This window comes from Coregonus clupeaformis, chromosome 21 (assembly GCF_020615455.1).
Source record: "Coregonus clupeaformis isolate EN_2021a chromosome 21, ASM2061545v1, whole genome shotgun sequence".
In the NCBI taxonomy this organism is placed as follows: Eukaryota; Metazoa; Chordata; class Actinopteri; order Salmoniformes; family Salmonidae; genus Coregonus; species Coregonus clupeaformis.
The window spans coordinates 50,211,178-50,235,450 of NC_059212.1; the positions used below are offsets into that span (position 1 = coordinate 50,211,178).

The 24,273-nt window shown below is 42.7% G+C and overlaps 2 protein-coding genes across 5 annotated transcripts in view; both read right to left on the reverse strand.

Annotated features, from left to right (window-relative positions):
- Positions 1 to 3,173, reverse strand: part of mfsd14a2 (major facilitator superfamily domain containing 14A2) — a 49,139-nt gene extending 45,966 nt beyond the window's left edge. The window contains exon 1 of the mRNA XM_041842452.2: positions 2,945 to 3,173. Coding sequence (XP_041698386.1) covers positions 2,945 to 3,028 — 84 coding nt within the window. The 5' untranslated portion in view covers positions 3,029 to 3,173. The remainder of the gene's footprint in view (positions 1 to 2,944) is intronic.
- Positions 3,174 to 6,046: 2,873 nt separating this feature from the next.
- The window catches only part of myo9b (myosin IXb), a 58,495-nt gene continuing 40,268 nt past the window's right edge, over positions 6,047 to 24,273 (reverse strand). Inside the window, exons 26-41 of one of the 4 annotated variants that reach the window (XM_041842455.2) lie at positions 15,975 to 16,081; positions 15,413 to 15,495; positions 15,051 to 15,208; positions 14,510 to 14,617; positions 14,091 to 14,261; positions 13,515 to 13,556; positions 13,129 to 13,240; positions 12,910 to 12,983; positions 12,542 to 12,734; positions 12,200 to 12,328; positions 11,809 to 11,914; positions 9,848 to 9,979; positions 9,453 to 9,576; positions 8,685 to 8,806; positions 8,167 to 8,294; positions 6,047 to 6,905 (exon numbers count right to left, since the gene is read on the reverse strand). In XM_041842455.2, coding sequence (XP_041698389.2) covers positions 6,715 to 6,905; positions 8,167 to 8,294; positions 8,685 to 8,806; positions 9,453 to 9,576; positions 9,848 to 9,979; positions 11,809 to 11,914; positions 12,200 to 12,328; positions 12,542 to 12,734; positions 12,910 to 12,983; positions 13,129 to 13,240; positions 13,515 to 13,556; positions 14,091 to 14,261; positions 14,510 to 14,617; positions 15,051 to 15,208; positions 15,413 to 15,495; positions 15,975 to 16,081 — 1,980 coding nt within the window. In that variant the 3' untranslated portion in view covers positions 6,047 to 6,714. Of the gene's footprint in view, positions 6,918 to 8,158; positions 8,295 to 8,684; positions 8,807 to 9,452; positions 9,577 to 9,847; positions 9,980 to 11,808; positions 11,915 to 12,199; positions 12,329 to 12,541; positions 12,735 to 12,909; positions 12,984 to 13,128; positions 13,241 to 13,514; positions 13,557 to 14,090; positions 14,262 to 14,509; positions 14,618 to 15,050; positions 15,209 to 15,412; positions 15,496 to 15,974; positions 16,082 to 24,273 lie in introns of those variants that run through there. The other 3 variants (XM_041842454.2, XM_041842456.2, XM_041842457.2) reach the window with 3 other exon arrangements.

Sequence of the window (24,273 nt, forward strand, 5' to 3'; positions counted from 1 at the left end):
ACAAACCATTAGGAACACCTGCTCTTTCCATGACAGACTGACCAGGGGAAAGCTATGATCCCTTATTGATGTCATTGGTTAAATCCACTTCAATCAGTGTAGATGAAGGGGGGGACAGGTTAAATTAGGATTTTTAAGCCTTGAGACATGGAATGTGTACAGTTGAAGTCGGAAGTTTACGTACACCTTAGCCAAATACATTTCATCTCAGTTTTTCACAATTCCTGACATTTAATCCTAGTAAGAATTCCCTGACTTAGGTCAGTTAGGATCACCACTTTATTTTAAGAATGTGAAATGTCAAAACAGCGAGCCCTGTCAGTCATCTTGTGTGTATGTGTGTGTGTGTGTGTATGTATGTATGTATGTATACAGCTGCGGAAAAAGTATCAGTTTCTCTCGTTTTACTATTTATAGTAAAAATAACATTTTTGTTTTATTCTATAAACTACTGACAACATTTCTCCCACATTCCCAGTGGGTCAGAAGTTTACATACACTCAATTAGTATTTGGTAGCATTGCCTTTAAATTGTTTAACTTGGGTCAAACGTTTCAGGTAGCCTTCCACAAGCTTCCCACAATAAGTTGGGGAATTTTGGCCCATTCCTCCTGACAGAGATGGTGTAACTGTCAGGTTTGTAGGCCTCCTTGCTCACACACGCTTTTTCAGTTCTGCCCACACATTTTCTATAGGATTGAGGTCAGGGCTTTGTGATGGCCACTCCAGTACCTTAACTTTGTTGTCCTTAAGCCATTTTGCCACAACTTTGGAAGTATGCTTGGGGTCATTGTCCATTTGGAAGACCCATTTGCGACCAAGCTTTAACTTCCTGACTGATGTCTTGAGATGTTGCTTCAATATATCCACATAATTTTCCTTCCTCATGATGCCATCTGTTTTGTGAAGTGCACCAGTCCCTCCTGCAGCAAAGCACCCCCACAGCATGATGCAAGCCGAAGAACATCATCTCAACCGTGAAGCACGGGGGTGGCAGCAAGGCCCCCCTTTTTCCTCCAAACATAACAATGTTCATTACGGCCAAACAATTCTATTTTTCGTTTCATCAGACCAGAGGACATTTCTCCAAAAAGTACAATCTTTGTCCCCATGTGCAGTTGCAAACCGTAGTCTGGCTTTTATATGGCGGTTTTGGAGCAGTGGCTTCTTCCTTGCTGAGCGGCCTTTCAGGTTATGTCGATAAAGGACTCGTTTTACTGTGGATATAGATACGTTTGTAGATGTCCTTAACCGACTTGCCAAAACTATAGGTTTGTCAACAAGACATTTGTGGAGTGGTTGAAAAACTAGTTTTAATGACTCCGACCTAAGTGTATGTAAACTTCTGACTTCAACTGTATGTGTGTCATTCAGAGGGTGAATGGGCAAGACATTTAAGTGCCTTTAAAACAGAGAGTAGTAGGGGTCAGGCACACCGGTTTGAGTGTGTCAAGAACTGCAACGCTACTGGGTTTTTCACGCTCAACAGTTTCCCGTGTGATACTAGCAAGAGCAGTGTGCGGGTTTCTTATTTTTTCTCATTTCTCTACCATAAGCCGCCTCCAACCGACCTCACAAAACGCAGACTACGTGTGCTGAACAGAGTGCCCCCATGGTGGTGATGGGGTTATGGTATGAGCAGGCATAAACTACAGATAACGAACACAATTGCATTTTAGCGAATGCAATTTGAATGCGGAGATACCGTGATGAGATCCTGAGGCCCACTGTGGTGCCATTCATCCGCCGCCATCACCTCATGTTTCAGCGTGATAAGGTATCTGTGACCAACAGATGCATATCTGTATTCACAGTCATGTGGAATCCATAGATTAGGGCCTAATTTATTTATTTCAATTGACCGATTTCCTTATATGATCTGTAACTCAGTAAAATCTTTGAAACTGTTGCATTTATATTTTTGTTCAGTATAGTTCTCCACACTACGGTAACAATCAGACGGTAGGATACCATCTCCTTTAAGTTAACATACACACTCAGTTTACAAAACATTAGGAACACCTGCTCTTTCCACGACAGACTGACCAGGTGAAAGCTATGATCCCTTATTGAGGTCACCTGTTAAATCTACTTCAAATCAGTGTAAATGAAGGGGGGAGACAGGTTAAAGGATTTTTAAGCCTTGAGACATGCATTGTGTATGTGTGCCATTCAGAGGGTGAATGGGCAAGACAAAATATTTAAGTGTCTTAGAATGGATTATGGTGGTAGGTGCACCGGTTTGTATCAAGAACTGCAACACTGCTGGGTTTCACACTCAACAGTTTCCTATGTGTATCAAGAATGGTCCACCACCCAAAGGACATCTAGCCAACTTGCCACAACCGTGGGAAGTATTCGAGTCAACGTGGGCAGCATCCCTATGGAACGCTTCTGACACCTTGTAGTCCATGCCCCGACGAATTGAGGCTGTTCTAAGGTCAAAAGAGGGTGCAACTCAATATTAGTAAGGTGTCCCTAATGTTTTGTACACTGTACACCATTGCCAACAACACCTCGAGTTAAAGGTGTTCGATTTGCTTTGTTTGACTACTACAGTAGCTTGGCTAGTTAGCGCATACACTTGAGGCAAAATTAGAATGATAAACGATCTAAATCTTACGTCAAACATACATAGTAACTAAAGACAAAACAAACTCGGATGAAGCGTGGCTCAATGCTGACTTGCTAGCTCGCCGTGTCTTGTTTCCTCTAACAGTACAACCTGTACCACCTAGCTAACGTTAGCTAGCCAACAGCTGCTCGTTTGACATGAGACACTAGTGAGCTGACGACATGTTAAACGGCCCAGCCCGCAAACAACTGGTAGCTAAATTTGACAAAGTAAGCAAAACAAAATATCATGCTAGTTACCAATATTATGCAAAACATAACAATGTACCTAGCTAACGAAGAAAAATAGCTACATATTTTAGCTACTCACACTGCCTCCATCTTTTATAATAATTTTCTTAGCCAGAAGAATGCTGCGGTTCAGCCGCTTCTTCTTCTTCTTTTCTCCCGTCATTGTTAACTTATGTCCATTCTTGATGTCAGAGGGGTAACTTCATGAATAAGCTCTCGAAAAATTTCAATATTTGACTTCGCCTTCTCCGGCTACACAGCAAGTGATTGCCCAATGCACATATCCCCACCTCATTTTGATCCATCTTCCTGTGTATATAGCACACCGCCCCTCCGGCACGAGACTTAGCCCTGATTGGCAGACGCTAAAGGAGGCGGAAGAGGAACCTCTACATTTGATAGGTTCAGTAAAATGTTTGTACCATCGATCACAAAATGTATTTTGTCCGCAACATCTGTAGGGTTTGCGAGAACAGAGGGACATCCTTTCGGGCAGTACAGTAACACATGCTCCGAGACTATTATCATTAATTGGAGGAGGCATGTGTTCATATGTCATTTTTTTTACCATACAAAAAAAAACAGGTAGCCAACAGTTAGTTACCTTCTCACCTCGTCTTCGTGTATTGGTGTTTTGGGCAGAGACTTGTCCATCATATGTAAGGTAAAACCCAACATGCAACAATTTCATTGGTTTTACAGTTCGAGGAAATCAGTCAGTTGAAATACATTCATTAGGCACTAATGATACCTAAAAAAAATAATAATTGGGCCTCAAAATCTCGTCATGGTATTTTCGTGCATTCAAATTGCCATCAATAAAATGCAATTGTGTTTGTTGTCTGTAGCTTATGCCTGCCCATACCGTAACCCCACCGCCACCATTGGGCACTCTGTTCACAACGTTGACATCAGCAAACCGCTCACCCACAGACACCATACACGTTGTCTGTGGTTGTGAGGCCGGTTGGAAGTACTGCCAAATTCTCTAAAATGATGTTGAATGAACATTAAATTCTCTGGCAAATCGCAAGCTCCCTCAAAACTTGAGACAAAACTGCACATTTCAGTGGCCTTTTATTGTCCCCAGCACAAGGTGCACCTGTGTAATAATCATGCTGTTTAATCAGCTTCTTGATATGTCACACCTGTCAGGTGGATGGATTATCTTGGCAAAGGAGAAATTATTACTAACAGGGATGTAAACAAATTTGTGCACAACATTTGAGAGAAATAAGATTTTTGTGCTTATGGAAACATGGCACCAACACTTTATATGTTGCATTTATATGTTTTTGTTGTGCTGAGGAGTATTTCTGTCTTTAATAAAGCCCTTTTGTGTGGAAAAACTCATACTGGTTGTCTGGGCCTGGCTCCCCCATGGCTGCACCCCTGCCCAGTCATGTAAAATCCATAGATTAGTGCCTACTTCATTTATTTCAGTTGACTGATTTCCTTGTAACTCAGTAAAATCTTTGAAATTGTTGCATGTTGCGTTTATATGAATGGAATTACCCCATTCATAATACACAGACATTCTAAACTGCATGAATTTGTGATACTTGATAAAGTACTGTCCAAAAATACTTATGTGAGCAGGCAGTCAGTCAATCTATGAGGAGGGAGAGAGAAGGTGCACTATAGTAAAGGTAGAGTCAGTGATATGAAGTAGATGGACAAAGAGAGTAAGAGAGTTGAAGTGAGGCTAAACCTCTCTGCTGTTTTGGTCCCGTACGCTTCACATTGTAACTCATGCACATGTGCAGATTCTGTCTAAGAGCGAAGTCTTGCATCTCGCTCATCGCAATATCTGCAGTGCTGCTCGTCATTTAGCTGAGTCGACCTTTAAATTGTCATGTTTTTTGGGGGATGCTTGTGAAAATTTGAAAATGCCAATCAATATTTTGTTCAAGGGAAGACCAAGGTGAAAATATCCATCTCACTTTCACAGAAAACAGAGAAAAACACAAATATGCTGATGAACTTAAAACAATCTTGACTGTATTGTTTTCATTTTAGGTTAATTATCAATAAAATATAACATTTCTTTCACAAAGTACCAAACTAGGTGGCATATAAGTAGTCCATTGCAAACAAGGTTCATGTATTATGGATTAAAATGATTTGGTCCTCGTTATACTATTGTCCACAGGTGAGACATCCAAAATACTTGGCTTTACAATAATATGAGATTGTACATGGCTAAAATCAAAGGTGTATAGACTGCACTGTGTCTTGTGTAATTCCATTATGACATCATTAGAGAACCACAGATGCCTTCTTCAGAGGCTCTCAACATCCACAGCAGCATCGTGGACTACAGGAGGAGGAGGGCCGAGCACGCCCCCATTCACATAGACGGGGCTGTAGTTCCCCGGTGTCCACGTCACTAACGACGTATCGTGGTCCAAACACACCAAGACAGTTGTGAACAGGGCATGACAACGCCTATTCCCCCTCAGGAGGCTGAAAAGATTCGGCATGGGTCCTTAGATCCTCAAAAGGTTCTACAGCTGCACCATCGAGAGCATCCTGACTGGTTGCATCACCGCTTGGTATGGCAACAGAGGGTAGTGCGTACGGCCCAGTACATCCCTTGGACCAAGCTTCCTGCCATCCAGGACCTCTATACCAGGCAGTGTCAAAAGAAAGCCCAAAAACTTCCCATGTGGCTCAGTTGGTAGAGCATGGCACTTGCCAGGGTTGTTGGTTCGATTCCCACGGTGGACCAGTACGAACAAATATAAAAATTTATGCACTCACTACTATAAGTCGCCCTGGATAAGAGCATCTTCTAAATGACTAAAATGTAAAATGTAAGTCATAGACTGTTCTCTCTGCTACTGCATGGCAAGCGGTACCGTAGCGCCAAGTCTGGGACCAATAGGCTCCTTGAGAGCTTCTACCCCCAAGCCATAAGAGTGCTGAACAGTTAATCAAATGGCCACACGGACTATTTGCGTTTGTCAGGTGTCAAAATGTGCAGCGGTAGGACGGAGTCAGGTGCAGGACACAGAACTGAGTACACAACGTACTTTACTTAGCAAAACAAACACTAATTTCCACACAGGGAAAACACACCAGCTCACAAAAGTGTATGACACGACACAACGAACAAACACGCACAAAACCATGTGGGAACCAGAGGGTTAAATAGGGAAATAATCATCATACAATGGGAACCAGGTGTGTACAAATAAGACAAAACCAATTGAAAACAGAAACGCAGATCGGTGGCAGCTAGAAAGCCGGTGACGAGAGGCACCAACTTCTGCGGAAGTCATGACAGCGTTGACCCTCTTATTTATTATAATTACTCTGTTTATTATCTATGCATAGTCACTTTACCCCTACCTACATGTACATATTACCTCAATTAACCCGTACCCCTGCACATTGACTCGGTAAGTACCCCTTGTATATAGCCCCGTTATTATTATTTATTGTTATGTTACTATTTTTCCTTCAGTTTATTTAACACATTTTTCTTAGGGCTCGTAAGTAAGCATTTCAAGGTAAGGTCTACGTCTGTTGTATTCGGCGCATGTGACAAACAAAATTAGATTTGATTTGAGCTATGATCATTACACACACATTAATGGACGTAGGAAAATATACAGAATGTGCTTGGTTCTTGTTGCCGTTATACAGCTCCAGCGCTATCAGTCGAAGGACTAGCATTGGTGTATTAGTGACGCCACCTGTCGGAGGTCAATATGGCCCCGTCCTAGATGTCCTCTAGCCTGGTCCCAGATCTGTTTAGTGCTCTTTCCAACTCCATTGCTGTCATTGTCCAGTCATGTTTGGCATGACAATTCAACTGGGAGCAAAAACAGACTGCCACTCAGGCTAGTCCTCTTCTTCATCTATGAAGGGGATGTCCAGCTCTGAGAAGTTCCTGCTCCTGGTCTTGTTGTGGGCTGGGGGTTCTGTCCACCTGGCCTGGTCATGGCCTGTGGCTGTAGTAGTTCTCTGGGCCAGATCAGGGGGCTTAGGAGGGCACTCCTGCCTCTGGCTCCTCCACAACAGGTTCACTCTGCCTGTTGGAGAAACTAGTCTGGATTAGTAAGAGGCATTGGCTAAACCACATACTGATCTGGGACCAGCAGGCTAGTTAAAACAGGGCCTGGTAGAGACACTCTGGATTAATCGAATAGCAGCTGGTCCCAGATCTGTAGGTACTGAGCTACACGAAGCGCATACAGATTTGGGACCAGACTAGTACAACAGGCTGACACAGTCGGCCTGCTCCTGATAATAATACAAAAAAGGTTCCTCATTCAGAAATGAACAAAGACGAAGACACAGTAGAATGAGCACACACACAGAAATACATAGTTACTGTTACCTGGTTACACAAAACCCAGAAATACCATACTTACTGTTACCTGGTTACACAAAACCCAGAAATACCATACTTACTGTTACCTGGTTACACAAAACCCAGAAATACCATAGTTACTGTTACCTGGTTACACAAAACCCAGAAATACCATAGTTACTGTTACCTGGTTACACAAAACGCAGAAATACCATAGTTACTGGTAAGGCTGTCAGTAAATCATTTACCTGGTTACACAAAACCTGCACTAAATGTATGCAGACTGCATGCATGACCCACTTTAACAGGGAATACACCACTTGTTTCTTCAAATCTCTCCCCTAATATAACCATGAGTTGGCTAGCAGGAGTTGGGTAAAACAAACTAAAATACAGTATGTCAACCAATGTCCCAGTGATAAAAAACAAGGCTTTATTTTACAGCCCGGTTTAAGAATATCATAGTAGTGCAATCACAATGCACTTATTAGGTTATTGTTTTCATAAAGTAATTTCTAAGTTTCTACCTGGGCTGTAAAATAAAGCATAGGCTGTAACAGTGTGCTGTAAAATAAATAATTGGCTGTAACAGCGGGCTGTAAAATAAATAATTGGCTGTAACAGCGGGCTGTAAAATAAATAATTGGCTGTAACAGCGGGCTGTAAAATAAATAATTGGCTGTAACAGTGGGCTGTAAAATAAATAATTGGCTGTAACAGTGGGCTGTAAAATAAATAATTGGCTGTAACAGCGGGCTGTAAAATAAATAATTGGCTGTAACAGTGGGCTGTAAAATAAATAATTGGCTGTAACAGCGGGCTGTAAAATAAATAATTGGCTGTAACAGTGGGCTGTAAAATAAATAATTTGCTGTAATAGTGGGCTGTAAAATAAAGCATTACCGAAAACAAACAGTTGAAAAAAGTTGAAGTGCAAGAAGGCAGAGGACGGTGTAGGCCTCCCGTACCTCTCTACTGACCTTCTGAGTCCAGGCTCCCCACTCTATCCTCCATCAGGCTCTCTGAGCTGATTGATGACTCAGAGTCCATGTTGTCGTTGTCTGAGTTATCCTGCTCCAGCTCTGGCAACCTGCATGCCAGATCCTCCCTGAAAACACACACACACACACACACAATGGATCAGCGATTACTTGAATCACATGAGTTAGTGCTGGACTAGAACAAAATTCTGCAACCCCCTAAAAGTCCTCCAGGAACTAGTTGAAGAAAACACTGAGCTGAGCTGGATGGTAGTTAGAACCAGTTGTAACATACTAACTATAATATCATTCATATTTTTCCACAGAGTCCAGCACGTTACAAACACATTAACACATGAAACGTACAGAACTAGACAGCTTCTACAGTACCAACTGAGACCGTGTGTTTCTCTTTAAAAACATCCGATTAGTTTCAGTCAGATGTGTTGTTCTAGGTTCAAGACTACATGTTGCCCCCGACAACAGCGAACTAGAGGAGTCTCCGTCTCTTCACTCACTTCTCCTGCTTGATGGATTTGATCCTTTCGATGAGGGTCCTCTCTGACTCCATGTCTATATCCGACGGAGCAAGGTTGTCCATGTGAGGGGCGTCCAGCTTCGATGAAGGTTTCTCTGAGATCTGTAGATATACAGTAGATGAGTCAATACACTAGGGACAAGACAGGAAGACAAACCACTTTTGGGAACGTGGGAAGTTGGGAACGGCATTCCCAAAGTGAAATTCCCAGTGGGAATGGCAGAACTTCCCACAGTGATCCATATCCGTGTTCACAGATATTCTCAGTATATCAAGTTTATATTCACTGTTATTGTGAAGTGGAAACGTCTAGGAGCAACAATGGCTCGGCTGCGAAGTGGTAGGCCACACAAGCTCACAGAACGGGACCGCCGAGTGCTCACTTCCGAGTTCCAAACTGCCGCTGGAAGCAACGTCAGCACAAGAACTGTTCGTTGGGAGCTTCATGAAATGGGCTTCCATGGCCGAGCAGCCGCACACAAGCCTAAGATCACCATGCGCAATGCCAAGCGTCGGCTGGAGTGGTTTTGGCGGATCTGGCGGATGCCAGGAGAACGCTACCTGCCCCAATGGATAGTGCCAACTGTAGAGTTTGGTGGAGGAGGAATAATGGTCTGGGGCTGTTTTTCATGGTTCGGGGTAAGGCCCCTTAGTTCCAGTGAAGGGAAATCTTAACGCATACAATGACATTCTAGACGATTCTGTGCTTCCAACTTTGTGACAACAGTATGGAGTATGGTGTCCTTACAGTGTTCCGTCTCTTGAGTTTGAGCTGGTTGACGGCCACGGCCTCAGCGTACTCCAGCTCGGTGATATCCTTCATCTTCTCAGTGTACCGTCTGAACTGTTCTGAGATCAGGATCTCCACACACCTGGGGGAGAGAGGTAAGGTCAGGGGGTCAGGGTTAAGGTCAGGGCTTCTTACAACAAAATAATCACAGAATGCTTACTAAGGACTGACTGCATCCTACCTTGAGATATACTGTATGTGCACACATGTAACCCTAAACTGGGAAATAGCATATACTGTATTCCATTGTGCAGTCTCTTTTTAACCTTTGCTGAACATATTTTTGTGATATCTAATACCTGATCAAAGACATTGGATGTGCGTGTGTAATCTTTTCCTATATAGAGACTCACGTAGTTGTCTTGGAGACATCCTTCATGCCTAGGAAGGGGTCAGTGGTGTTTGGGGATCGCAGGATGCAGGGGGCAAACACTATGGCCAGGGAGTTAGCTGACATCCGGTTGTGATTTTCCAACTTTGTCACTCTGGAGGAAGTAAATACTATTCTATCATCATCCTAATACACAACATGGGTTATAAATGACCATAACAAGGGCCCAGAGTTTTCCCTGGTCAGGTCACGTGGTTAGGAACAACTCAAAGACCTAAGGGAAAATTCAGGGACCTAAGGGAAAACTCAGAGACCTAAGTTCAAGCATAGCGGGAAAGCCTTTGTTCGATAGATGGCGATTTACAGTCAACATGATGCACGTACAGTACCAGTCAAAAGTTTGGACACACCTACTCATTCAAGGGTTTTTCTTTATTTTTACATTGTAGAATAATAGTGAAGACATCAAAACTATGAAATAACACATATATAATCATGTAGTAACCAAAAAAAGTGTTAAACAAATCCAAATATATTTTATATTTGAGATTCTTCAAATAGCCACTCTTTGCCTTGATGACAGCTTTGCACACTCTTGGCATTCTCTCAACCAGCTTCACCTGGAATGCTTTTCCAACAGTCTTGAAGGAGTTCCCACATATGCTGAGCACTTGTTGGCTCCATTTCCTTCACTCTGCCGTCCGACTCATCCCAAACCATCTCAATTGGGTTGAGTTCGGGGGATTGTGGAGGCCAGGTCATCTGATGCAGCACTCCATCACTCTCCTTCTTGGTAAAATAGCCCTTGCACAGCCTGGAGGTGTGTTGGGTCATTGTCCTGTTGAAAAACAAATGATAGTCCCACTAAGCCCAAACCAGATGGGATGGCGTATCGCTGCAGAATGCTGTAGTAGCCATGATGGTTAAGTGTGCCTTTAATTCTAAATAAATCACAGACAGTGTCACCAGCAAAGCACCCCCACACCATAACACCTCCTCCTCCATGCTTTACGGTGGGAAATACACATGCGGAGATCATCCGTTCACCCACACCGCGTCTCACAAAGACATGGCGGTTGGAACCAAAAATCTCAAATTTGGACTCCAGACAAAAGGACAAATTTCCACCGGTCTAATGTCCATTGCTCGTGTTTATTGGCCCAAGCAAGTCTCTTCTTCTTATTGGTGTCCTTTAGTAGTGGTTTCTTAGCAGCAATTCAACCATGAAGGCCTGATTCACACAGTCGCCTCTGAACAGTTGATGTTGAGATGTGTCTGTTACTTGAACTCTGTGAAGCATTTATTTGGGCTGCAATTTCTGAGGGTGGTAACTCTAATGAACTTATCCTCTGCAGCAGAGGTACCTCTGGGTCTTCCATTTCTGTGGCAGTCCTCATGAGAGCCAGTTTCATCATAGCGCTTGATGGTTTTTGCGACTGCACTTGAAGAAACTTTCAAAGTTCTTGAAATTTTCCATAATGACTGACCTTCATGTCTTACAGTAATGGACTGTAATTTCTCTTTGCTTATTTGAGCTGTTCTTGCCATAATATGGACTTAGCCCTATTTGGTAAAGACTATCTTCTGTATACCCCCCCTACCTTGTCACAACACAACTGATTGGCTCAAAATCATTAAGAAGGAAATAAATTCCACAAATTAACTTTTAAGAAGGCACACCTGTTAATTGAAATGCATTCCAGGTGACTACCTCATGAAGCTGGTTGAGAGAATGCCAAGCGTGTGCAAAGATGTCATCAAGGCAAAGGGTGGCTATTTGAAGAATCTCAAATTTAAACACTTTTTTGGTTACAACAGGATTCCATATGTGTTATTTCATAGTTTTAATGTCTTCACTATTATTCTACAATGTAAAAAATAGTAAAAATAAAGAAAAACCCTTGAATTAGTAGGTGTATCCAAACTTTTGACTGGTAGTGTATGTGTAAAAGAGTGAAAAACAGAAAGGGTGGTATAACCTACCTGACCAGGTGAAAGACCAATCTCTCCAGTGTTTTGAAGTTAGCGGAGGGAAGCTCGTCCAGTTTCTGGTAGACCGCACGAAGGCGCTCAGATTGCTCTGGCAACTCTGCACATGAAATGTCACAATGTCAAATACAGTTATTTTAAGTACTCGAGGTGTGCTTGACTTAGCTTGACTGGCTGGCATGCAGGGTGGGTGGGGGTCTGCAGAGTTTGCACTTTTGGGACTGTACCATTGGGTCAATTGTAGTCTAGTAGGCAAGCTAAATCAAGCACGCAAGTATATTAAATGGATTTCTCTGTCAACTCTGTACATGCAAAAATGCACAGGTTTTTAAACCTTTTTTGCTACGCTGTGACCTTCTGAACAGAACCCATGAGACAGACTCACCGACGGCGTGCAGGAAGTCATTGTAGAGGCGGTAAGTCAGGAGGGGGTCAGGCAGCTCTCTGAGCCAGCGTTTCACCAGGCCTGTCACCGTGTGGATGGAGTAGTTCTCCAGAGTCGCTGTCTCAGGGTCTGACCAAAAAAAAAAGAGATTGCACTTTATTTTACAGTAGTTTCCCACTGGTACTTGCAATGCGCCGGATGATGGCGTGCCATAGCTCTCTGTTGCTCATGGCAGCTTGGTAGGTCCTCTGTTCTGACACCAGTGTCTCGGCAGATGGTTCCCCACATAATATGTTTAATGGGGAAAACAATGTTTTCTGGTACGTTGATAAATGGACTCACCAGTCTCCAGTAGCTGGTGTAATTCCCGTGCGAGCGAGACAGAAGCAGATTTGCGGTAGATGCCCTCTGTGTACAGGCCATTCATCTCCACATGCTCCAGCATCATCCGAAGTACCATGGGGATCGGGCAGGTCTTACTGGTCAGCACACACACCTGCACCCCAAAGTGCAGATGGCCAGGTCCCCCATCGTCCTAAATGCAAAGGATGAATCAATAGTCTCGACAAACTTGACTTCACCGAGTTAACTTTACTTGTCAGACTTAACTTGGTTAGACTTTACTTCATAAACTTGACTTGACAAACCAACTTGGTAAACTCAACTTGGCAAACTTGACTTGACCAAACATTACTTGACAAACTGCTCACCAGCCTGGCACATCGAGTTGAGCAGTCAGTGATGATTTTGGAGAGGCATTTCTTGTGACATATCAATTTGCAAGCTAAACAAAAGAACAGAGGACAAAAGAACACAATGATAAGATCATAGAGGGAATGTTCTTATGTTCTCGTCTAAATTCTGCATTGTAATGTTCTCTTCTGCATTCTAATTCTATGTTTAATGGTGAACAACAGATAGCTACTCACCGCTGCACATGTAGGCCTTCTCCATGCCCCAGATGTAGAAACCACACAGGTCACAGGACTGCCTGATGTTGACCTGGTACGTACTGAACATGTGACCTAAAGGGCTGTTGGGCTGGAAACACACAATACACATCATTCAAGCCAGACCATTGACCTGGGTTGCATTGACCTGGGTTGCATTGACCTGGGTTGCATTGACCTGGGTTGCATTGACCTGGGTTGCATTGACCTGGGTTGCATTGACCTGGGTTGCATTGACCTGGGTTGTGACAGTGATATTCAATTTAGTGATGGTCACAATGAGACAATTCAACTTAGGGATGTCATAATGAGACAATTCAACTTAGTGATGTCATAATGAGACAATTCAACTTGTCATAACTTACACATGTTTTCTTTTTCCCTCTGGTCTTTGGCTTGTTCATGGTCTGCAACAAATAGTAAAGTAGATCAGATGTGGAATACATCTCTGAACCTCTCAGAATTACACCTACAACTGATGTTTTACACTTCTCAAAACTATATGTACTGATGCTCTGGAGCGTTCAAAAAGAGTCAAAGATATCAAGTCAAAGATATCAAGTCAAAGATATCAGGTCAAAGATATCAAGTCAAAGATATCAGGTCAAAGATATCAAGTCAAAGATATCAGGTCAAAGATATCAAGTCAAAGATATCAGGTCAAAGATATCAAGTCAAAGATATCAGGTCAAAGATATCAAGTCAAAGATATCAGGTCAAAGATATCAAGTCAAAGATATCAGGTCAAAGATATCAAGTCAAAGATATCAAGTCAAAGATATCAAGTCAAAGATACTTTAGGTCAAAGATATCAAGTCATAGATGCTTTAGGTCAAACCCAAAGATGTGTGTGTAACATATGTGTGTGTGCCTGCATGTGTGTATACAGTATCCGTGTGTGTGTGGATGTGTGCAAGTGCATGTGTCCGACTCAGAACTACCTTGACCGGCCCAACCCCCTCTCGTTTGATCTCTCCCCGTATGAAGCCGTCCAGGACGGACTGAAACAGGTTGACCACCAGGCTGACCTCAGTCAGCTGCTTGGCTCCAGCATGACTGGACACACAGTTGTGGTAGCCCGTCATCAGGTCCTTGTAGCTGATGTGGGGCTTCTGTTGACCAGGGGAGGGGAGAGAACAGGGTTAATGAAGGGTGTGGGGGGGTAATTGGTGCTCCAAAGTGCTTTATAAAGCACTTACCGTGTGTGTACTCCTGGCCCTAGTCAAGATCTATATGCTATTGAGTTGGTTTCATCTCTTTCCAGACAGTCTTCTAAACTTGATTAATACACCATGCATACTTAAACCTAAACCGTCATACAACCATCTCTTCTGGTGCCAAGGTCAGGAAGTAAACTCACAGAGACGGAGTACATGCCCTTGATGGTCTCTCTGAACTGCATGGTGGCTGTGAGAAAGATGCTCTCTGTCGCTGACAGCTCTTTTACCCTGGTCCTCAGCTCATTCACCTGGGAGGTATGGGAAGTTACATTATTTCATAGTATACTATTCAAAATAGCCCAGATTCAACTTTAAAATCCTCTGCAATAAGATGTGTAACTGGTAACCTTTCTAAAGATGCACTGCAAGGACATGTGAAGGAATAAGTTAGTGTTAGTGTTAGTGTTAGAGTGAGTGAGTGAGTGAGTGAGTGAGTGAGTGAGTGAGTGAGTGAGTGAGTGAGTGAGTGAGTGAGTGAGTGAGAAAGTTAGTCAGTCAAAAACTGCTCTTGAAAGACCCTCTGAAGACTAAGGCTTTGGTAACCTGGACCCAGATTAGTTTGTGGTGCTTGAAAATGATGAACAAATAGATCTAACACCAGGCTAGAGATCCCAATAAACCGTAAACAATACACTCCTGAGGCTGAGGTGATTACAGGTGAGTGCCAGACAGGTATCCCACCTGGTTCCCCAGGAACTCATCCAGGTGTCGGAGCTCGTTGGTGTCGGTGATCTCCCGTTCCAGAGAAGCATTCCACTGCTCGGAGACCCGCGTGGCTCGGCTGATCCTGATGGTGGTGTTAGGACGCCGTCCAGAGTACGGGGAGGAGGTAGAGGTGGCTATAGGTAAGGTAAGGATACGTGTGTGTGTTTAGACAGAGAGAGAGAGAGAGGGGACGTGTGGTTGAGATTATACCATTGACCACTAGAGGGTAGTGGAGGAGACACGACGTGAAAGACATTACAATAGTTTATCATCATAGCACAGGCTAAAAGGTGGACAGCACAGTGAGCAGTTTGCTGTAGGGGGTGGGATTACAGTACCTCCTCTCCCAGATGGTGCATTCTCATTGGTCACCATCCCGTACGCATTTCGTTTCTTCCGAAATTTACTGAAGATGCCAAGCCTGTGGAACACAAAAGGGTTAACATGTAACCATGGCAAAGAACATACAGCAGCGTTTACCACACTCGGTCCAGGCAAAGATGATCTATTATATTGACAAGATGCTCGAGTTACCACTCTAACAACGGAAATATGTCCTCAATAATGGAAGGCAGGCGGGAGGAGGCAAGATCAGGTGGGACCATTCTAGCCAATGAGAGGGTAGATACGCATGTGAACAACAGTCATAACTAAGTAGTTTTTTCTCAAAGTTTCCGGAATGCCACGTGCATCCACTTATATCAGTACAACTGTAACAGCCTAAACGTTCCCAAACTTCCATTTGATCAAATAAGCCTCACGTAATTCGACACTCTCATAGACCTCCATACAAAAATACTGACATACAGTATCACATCCAGTCAATGTATGGACAATAACTCAGACAAATCGATTATGGTTCACAGCCTCCTGTGTCCTAGTTGGCTGAATGGCCTTTACCTCTCAGGAGTGGTCGGCTGGGATTGGCTGGAGTCTCTGAGGGTTGCGCGCTCATCTGGGCGGCTGAACCTAGCCCCGTCCGTGGAAATATCAGAAGATTTCGGAAACTGAGAGATAAAACAATTACTGAACATCTGAGATTTTATGACATGAGACAACACAACCATGCTGGGGGGCCAATCAGGTGGGGTCGTTATTAACAGGTAACATGTGGGGAGTGTTGGTGCCTAGAAAATAAACTATTAAAAGGGATAGTGCAACATTTTGTCAAGGATAAGTTGAAAATGGGCTTTATTACAAAAATGTCGCACTATCCCTTTAAGAACAGAGAAGTTTGCTTTCATATGAAGCCAGTTTGTTTTCAGACCATCCCCTTTCCCCAGGGTCTGTACGTGTAGCAGTACCACATAACTCCCAGGCCCGGCAACACCAGAGTTAGTTAGTTAACCTACAGCAGCCACCACATCCTTAGCACAATACAGCATCCACCCCCCCACACTCCCTGAAGAGATCTCTAATACAGTCTCTCCCCCCCTTCTCCCTACAGAGAGCTCTAATACAGTCTCTCCTCCCCCTTCCTGAAGAGAGCTCTAATACAGTCTCTCCTCCCCCTTCCTGAAGAGAGCTCTAATACAGTCTCTCCTCCCCCTTCCTTCTACCCGAAGAGATCTCTAATACAGTCTCTCCCCCCCTTCTCCCTACAGAGAGCTCTAATACAGTCTCTCCTCCCCCTTCTCCCTACAGAGAGCTCTAATACAGTCTATCCTCCCCCTTCCTGAAGAGATCTCTAATACAGTCTCTCCTCCCCCTTCCTTCTCCCTGAAGAGATCTCTAATACAGTCTCTCCTCCCCCTCCCTGAAGAGAGCTCTAACAATCTCTCCTCCCCCTGAAGAGATCTCTAATACAGTCTCTCCCCTCCCCCTTCCTTCTCCCTGAAGAGATCTCTAATACAGTCTCTCCTCCCCCTTCCTTCTCCCTGAAGAGATCTCTAATAGTCTCGCCTCCCCCTCCCTGAAGAGAGCTCTAACAATCTCTCCTCCCCCTCCCTGAAGAGATCTCTAATACAGTCTCTCCTCCTCCTTCTCCCTACAGAGAGCTCTAATACAGTCTCCCCCCCCTTCCCCCTACAGAGAGCTCTAATACAGTCTCTCCTCCCCCTTCCTGAAGAGAGCTCTAATACAGTCTCTCCTCCCCCTTCCTGAAGAGAGCTTGAATACAGTCTCTCCTCCCCCTTCTCCCTGAAGAGAGCTCTAATAGTCTCTCCTCCCCCTTCCTTCTCCCTGAAGAGAGCTCTAATACAGTCTCTCCTCCCCCTTCTTGAAGAGATCTCTAATATAGTCTCTCCTCCCCCTTCCTTCTCCCTGAAGAGATCTCTAATAGTCTCTCCTCCCCCTTCCTGAAGAGATCTCTAATACAGTCTCTCCTCCCCCTTCTCCCTACAGAGATCTCTAATACAGTCTCTCCTCCCCCTTCCTGAAGAGATCTCTAATACAGTCTCTCCTCCCCCCTTCTCCCTACAGAGATCTCTAATACAGTCTCTCCTCCCCCTTCTCCCTACAGAGAGCTCTAATAAAGTCTCTCCTCCCCCCTTCCTGAAGAGAGCTCTAATACAGTCTCTCCTCCCCCTTCCTGAAGAGAGCTCTAATACAGTCTCTCCTCCCCCTTCATGAAGAGAGCTCTAATACAGTCTCTCCTCCCCCTTCCTTCTACCCGAAGAGATCTCTAATACAGTCTCTCCTCCCCCTTACTTCTCCCTGAAGAGATCTCTAATAGTCTCGCCTCCCCCTCCCTGAAGAGAGCTCTAACAATATCTCCTCCCCCTGAAGAGATCTCTAATACAGTCTCTCCTCCCCCTTCTCCCTACAGAGAGCTCTAATAAAGTCTCTCCTCCCCCTTCCTGAAGAGAGCTCTAATACAGTGTATCCTCCCCCTCCCTGAAGAGAGCTCTCAAACAGTACACTCTCCCTCATGGATGTCAAAATAATGTACTGGGGTAAAGGAATATGGTGGAAACACCTTCCAGACAATGCATGCACCACCAATCCACAGCCTAACCTCCACATGACCTGTGACCTTTTTGCTGTAAATAACAATAACCAAAGTATCTACTGCTTTTGTTATTTATGCCCTTTATTCAACCAGATAGGATATTAGTGATTATTCTGTGATTGGTAGGAACCCATAGTATTATTTCCAAGACAACATATTTGATTCATTCCTATGATCAGAATCAAACCTTTCACCTTCACAGATGTGAGGTCAACAAGAGGACATATACGCAACAGCAGCAACAACAACTACAGAGCTAGCCCCAACTATCTTTGGGCTACTAGTGCTGGAATGTAAAGTGTACACTGATTAACTGACATTGTCTAAACATTGTGACAAAAAAAACAAGCCAGAAACAGAGATCCATCCAGCGATCCATTCAGCCACTGTGTGTTTAGATGGCAGCCTGGTTAGGGGATGGTTGTGACTGGCCACTGTTCTGTTTCTCTGGTCTGCAGAAGAGCAGCCTGCAGTTGCCGAAGTAGGTCCTTGCAGAGTGCAGAACACTGCAGACCCATTCAGCTGCAGTAGTGAGAGGATATGTCTGTATAGACATGCAAAGCCTGCACAGGAACAGAGTCAGTCAGTGACAGTGTGCCAGGGCCGTAATAGTATTCCATGGACTCAGGCCGGTTGGTACCTGGACCCGGGATTTACGAGGATGGACGTTGACTGCTGATTGGCTGGACTGGCCCATCCCACTGACCCCCTCTGAGGGGTTCATGAGGGGGAGGGGGTAACTCCAAAAACTCACCCTCCTGGAAACCCCCAATGTTAAACATCAGCACATTGTGGGCGGTGGCTAACCCCCGATTGTGCTTGGGTTGCTTGCGGTAGAGCACCTTGACCTATGGTGGTCAGGAAAGGTCAAGAAGCACAGATGAAGTAAGGTGAGGGACTGGGAGATCCATCACTGTCACAGGGCTGTGTTCAGTAGGAACGAAACAGGAAAAAACAGTTGGAAAGAAACGCAGGAGAGGAGGTAGCCTGGTCAACTGCCAATAAGAATGCTGAATGTTTTTGTTTTCTGAAGAGCTGGATCAATCCATCCTACTGACCGGCTGAAGAGTGGGATCTATCAATCCATGGGTGTCATCATCAGTGGCAGGGTGTTAAGACATAAAAACACTTCACATATAGTTGCCCTTCAGCATCTTAGCTCCCTGTGTAGGTGTGACATGTAATGTAGCCGCACCTCAGTAGTAGAGATGTGATATGTAGAGATGTGATATGTAGAGATGTGATATGTAGAGATGTGATATGTAGAGATGTGATATGTAGAGATGTGATATGTAGAGATGTGATATGTAGAGATGTGATATGTAGAGATGTGCTATGCCATGTTGTGTTGTGGTCTTAGGTCTCTCTTTATGTAGTGTTGTAGTGTCTCTGTAGTGTTGTAGTGTCTCTCTTTATGTAGTGTTGTAGTGTCTCTCTTTATGTAGTGTTGTAGTGTCTCTATGTAGTGTTGTAGTGTCTCTCTTTATGTAGTGTTGTAGTGTCTCTATGTAGTGTTGTAGTGTCTCTGTAGTGTTGTAGTGTCTCTCTTTATGTAGTGTTGTAGTGTCTCTCTTTATGTAGTGTTGTAGTGTCTCTCTTTATGTAGTGTTGTAGTGTATCTCTTTATGTAGTGTTGTGGTGTATCTCTTTATGTAGTGTTGTGGTGTCTCTCTTTATGTAGTGTTGTAGTGTCTCTTTATGTAGTGTTGTAGTGTCTCTCTTTATGTAGTGTTGTAGTGTATCTCTTTATGTAGTGTTGTATCTCTTTATGTAGTGTTGTGGTGTCTCTCTTTATGTAGTGTTGTAGTGTCTCTCTTTATGTAGTGTTGTAGTGTCTCTCTTTATGTAGTGTTGTAGTGTCTCTCTTTATGTAGTGTATCTCTTTATGTAGTGTTGTGGTGTATCTCTTTATGTAGTGTTGTGGTGTCTCTCTTTATGTAGTGTTGTGGTGTCTCTCTTTATGTAGTGTTGTGGTGTCTCTCTTTATGTAGTGTTGTGGTGTCTCTCTTTATGTAGTGTTGTAGTGTCTCTCTTTATGTAGTGTTGTAGTGTCTCTCTTTATGTAGTGTTGTGGTGTCTCTCTTTATGTAGTGTTGTAGTGTCTCTCTTTATGTAGTGTTGTAGTGTCTCTCTTTATGTAGTGTTGTAGTGTCTCTCTTTATGTAGTGTTGTAGTGTCTCTCTTTATGTAGTGTTGTAGTGTCTCTCTTTATGTAGTGTTGTAGTGTCTCTCTTTATGTAGTGTTGTAGTGTCTCTCTTTATGTAGTGTTGTGGTGTCTCTCTTTATGTAGTGTTGTAGTGTCTCTCTTTATGTAGTGTTGTAGTGTCTCTCTTTATGTAGTGTTGTGGTGTCTCTCTTTATGTAGTGTTGTAGTGTCTCTCTTTATGTAGTGTTGTGGTGTCTCTCTTTATGTAGTGTTGTAGTGTCTCTCTTTATGTAGTGTTGTGGTGTCTCTCTTTATGTAGTGTTGTGGTGTCTCTCTTTATGTAGTGTTGTGGTGTCTCTCTTTATGTAGTGTTGTAGTGTCTCTCTTTATGTAGTGTTGTAGTGTCTCTCTTTATGTAGTGTTGTAGTGTCTCTCTTTATGTAGTGTTGTAGTGTATCTCTTTATGTAGTGTTGTGGCGTCTCTCTTTATGTAGTGTTGTAGTGTCTCTCTTTATGTAGTGTTGTAGTGTCTCTCTTTATGTAGTGTTGTGGTGTCTCTCTTTATGTAGTGTTGTAGTGTCTCTCTTTATGTAGTGTTGTAGTGTCTCTCTTTATGTAGTGTTGTGGTGTCTCTCTTTATGTAGTGTTGTGGTGTCTCTCTTTATGTAGTGTTGTAGTGTCTCTCTTTATGTAGTGTTGTAGTGTCTCTCTTTATGTAGTGTTGTGGTGTCTCTCTTTATGTAGTGTTGTAGTGTCTCTCTTTATGTAGTGTTGTGGTGTCTCTCTTTATGTAGTGTTGTAGTGTCTCTCTTTATGTAGTGTTGTAGTGTCTCTCTTTATGTAGTGTTGTAGTGTATCTCTTTATGTAGTGTTGTGGTGTCTCTCTTTATGTAGTGTTGTAGTGTCTCTCTTTATGTAGTGTTGTGGTGTCTCTCTTTATGTAGTGTTGTAGTGTCTCTCTTTATGTAGTGTTGTAGTGTCTCTCTTTATGTAGTGTTGTAGTGTATCTCTTTATGTAGTGTTGTGGTGTCTCTCTTTATGTAGTGTTGTAGTGTCTCTCTTTATGTAGTGTTGTGGTGTCTCTCTTTATGTAGTGTTGTGGTGTCTCTCTTTATGTAGTGTTGTAGTGTCTCTCTTTATGTAGTGTTGTAGTGTCTCTCTTTATGTAGTGTTGTAGTGTATCTCTTTATGTAGTGTTGTGGCGTCTCTCTTTATGTAGTGTTGTAGTGTCTCTCTTTATGTAGTGTTGTAGTGTCTCTCTTTATGTAGTGTTGTGGTGTCTCTCTTTATGTAGTGTTGTAGTGTCTCTCTTTATGTAGTGTTGTAGTGTCTCTCTTTATGTAGTGTTGTGGTGTCTCTCTTTATGTAGTGTTGTGGTGTCTCTCTTTATGTAGTGTTGTAGTGTCTCTCTTTATGTAGTGTTGTAGTGTCTCTCTTTATGTAGTGTTGTGGTGTCTCTCTTTATGTAGTGTTGTAGTGTCTCTCTTTATGTAGTGTTGTGGTGTCTCTCTTTATGTAGTGTTGTAGTGTCTCTCTTTATGTAGTGTTGTAGTGTCTCTCTTTATGTAGTGTTGTAGTGTATCTCTTTATGTAGTGTTGTGGTGTCTCTCTTTATGTAGTGTTGTAGTGTCTCTCTTTATGTAGTGTTGTGGTGTCTCTCTTTATGTAGTGTTGTAGTGTCTCTCTTTATGTAGTGTTGTAGTGTCTCTCTTTATGTAGTGTTGTAGTGTATCTCTTTATGTAGTGTTGTGGTGTCTCTCTTTATGTAGTGTTGTAGTGTCTCTCTTTATGTAGTGTTGTGGTGTCTCTCTTTATGTAGTGTTGTGGTGTCTCTCTTTATGTAGTGTTGTAGTGTCTCTCTTTATGTAGTGTTGTAGTGTCTCTCTTTATGTAGTGTTGTAGTGTATCTCTTTATGTAGTGTTGTGGCGTCTCTCTTTATGTAGTGTTGTAGTGTCTCTCTTTATGTAGTGTTGTAGTGTCTCTCTTTATGTAGTGTTGTGGTGTCTCTCTTTATGTAGTGTTGTAGTGTCTCTCTTTATGTAGTGTTGTAGTGTCTCTATGTAGTGTTGTAGTGTCTCTATGTAGTGTTGTAGTGTCTCTCTTTATGTAGTGTTGTAGTGTATCTCTTTATGTAGTGTTGTGGCGTCTCTCTTTATGTAGTGTTGTAGTGTCTCTCTTTATGTAGTGTTGTAGTGTCTCTCTTTATGTAGTGTTGTGGTGTCTCTCTTTATGTAGTGTTGTAGTGTCTCTCTTTATGTAGTGTTGTAGTGTCTCTCTTTATGTAGTGTTGTGGTGTCTCTCTTTATGTAGTGTTGTGGTGTCTCTCTTTATGTAGTGTTGTAGTGTCTCTCTTTATGTAGTGTTGTAGTGTCTCTCTTTATGTAGTGTTGTGGTGTCTCTCTTTATGTAGTGTTGTAGTGTCTCTCTCTTTATGTAGTGTTGTGGTGTCTCTCTTTATGTAGTGTTGTAGTGTCTCTCTTTATGTAGTGTTGTAGTGTCTCTCTTTATGTAGTGTTGTAGTGTATCTCTTTATGTAGTGTTGTGGTGTCTCTCTTTATGTAGTGTTGTAGTGTCTCTCTTTATGTAGTGTTGTGGTGTCTCTCTTTATGTAGTGTTGTAGTGTCTCTCTTTATGTAGTGTTGTAGTGTCTCTCTTTATGTAGTGTATCTCTTTATGTAGTGTTGTGGTGTCTCTCTTTATGTAGTGTTGTAGTGTCTCTCTTTATGTAGTGTTGTGGTGTCTCTCTTTATGTAGTGTTGTGGTGTCTCTATGTAGTGTTGTAGTGTCTCTCTTTATGTAGTGTTGTAGTGTCTCTCTTTATGTAGTGTTGTAGTGTATCTCTTTATGTAGTGTTGTGGCGTCTCTCTTTATGTAGTGTTGTAGTGTCTCTCTTTATGTAGTGTTGTAGTGTCTCTCTTTATGTAGTGTTGTGGTGTCTCTCTTTATGTAGTGTTGTAGTGTCTCTCTTTATGTAGTGTTGTAGTGTCTCTCTTTATGTAGTGTTGTAGTGTCTCTATGTAGTGTTGTAGTGTCTCTCTTTATGTAGTGTTGTGGTGTCTCTCTTTATGTAGTGTTGTGGTGTCTCTCTTTATGTAGTGTTGTAGTGTCTCTCTTTATGTAGTGTTGTAGTGTCTCTCTTTATGTAGTGTTGTAGTGTCTCTCTTTATGTAGTGTTGTAGTGTCTCTCTTTATGTAGTGTTGTAGTGTCTCTCTTTATGTAGTGTTGTAGTGTCTCTCTTTATGTAGTGTTGTGGTGTCTCTCTTTATGTAGTGTTGTGGTGTCTCTCTTTATGTAGTGTTGTGGTGTCTCTCTTTATGTAGTGTTGTGGTGTCTCTCTTTATGTAGTGTTGTAGTGTCTCTCTTTATGTAGTGTTGTAGTGTCTCTCTTTATGTAGTGTTGTAGTGTCTCTCTTTATGTAGTGTTGTGGTGTCTCTCTTTATGTAGTGTTGTAGTGTCTCTCTTTATGTAGTGTTGTGGTGTCTCTCTTTATGTAGTGTTGTGGCGTCTCTATGTAGTGTTGTGGTGTCTCTCTTTATGTAGTGTTGTAGTGTCTCTCTTTATGTAGTGTTGTAGTGTCTCTCTTTATGTAGTGTTGTAGTGTCTCTCTTTATGTAGTGTTGTGGTGTCTCTCTTTATGTAGTGTTGTAGTGTCTCTCTTTATGTAGTGTTGTAGTGTCTCTCTTTATGTAGTGTTGTAGTGTCTCTCTTTATGTAGTGTTGTAGTGTCTCTCTTTATGTAGTGTTGTAGTGCTCTCTTTATGTAGTGTTGTAGTGTCTCTCTTTATGTAGTGTTGTGGTGTCTCTCTTTATGTAGTGTTGTAGTGTCTCTCTTTATGTAGTGTTGTAGTGTCTCTCTTTATGTAGTGTTGTAGTGTCTCTCTTTATGTAGTGTTGTAGTGTTGTAGTGTCTCTCTTTATGTAGTGTTGTAGTGTCTCTCTTTATGTAGTGTTGTAGTGTCTCTCTTTATGTAGTGTTGTGGTGTCTCTCGTCATGATGTGTGTTTTATCCTACATTTGTAGTTTTTATTCCAGCCCCCGTCCCCACAGGAAGCCTTCTGCCTCTTGGTAGGCCGTCATTGTAAATAAGAATTTGTTCTTA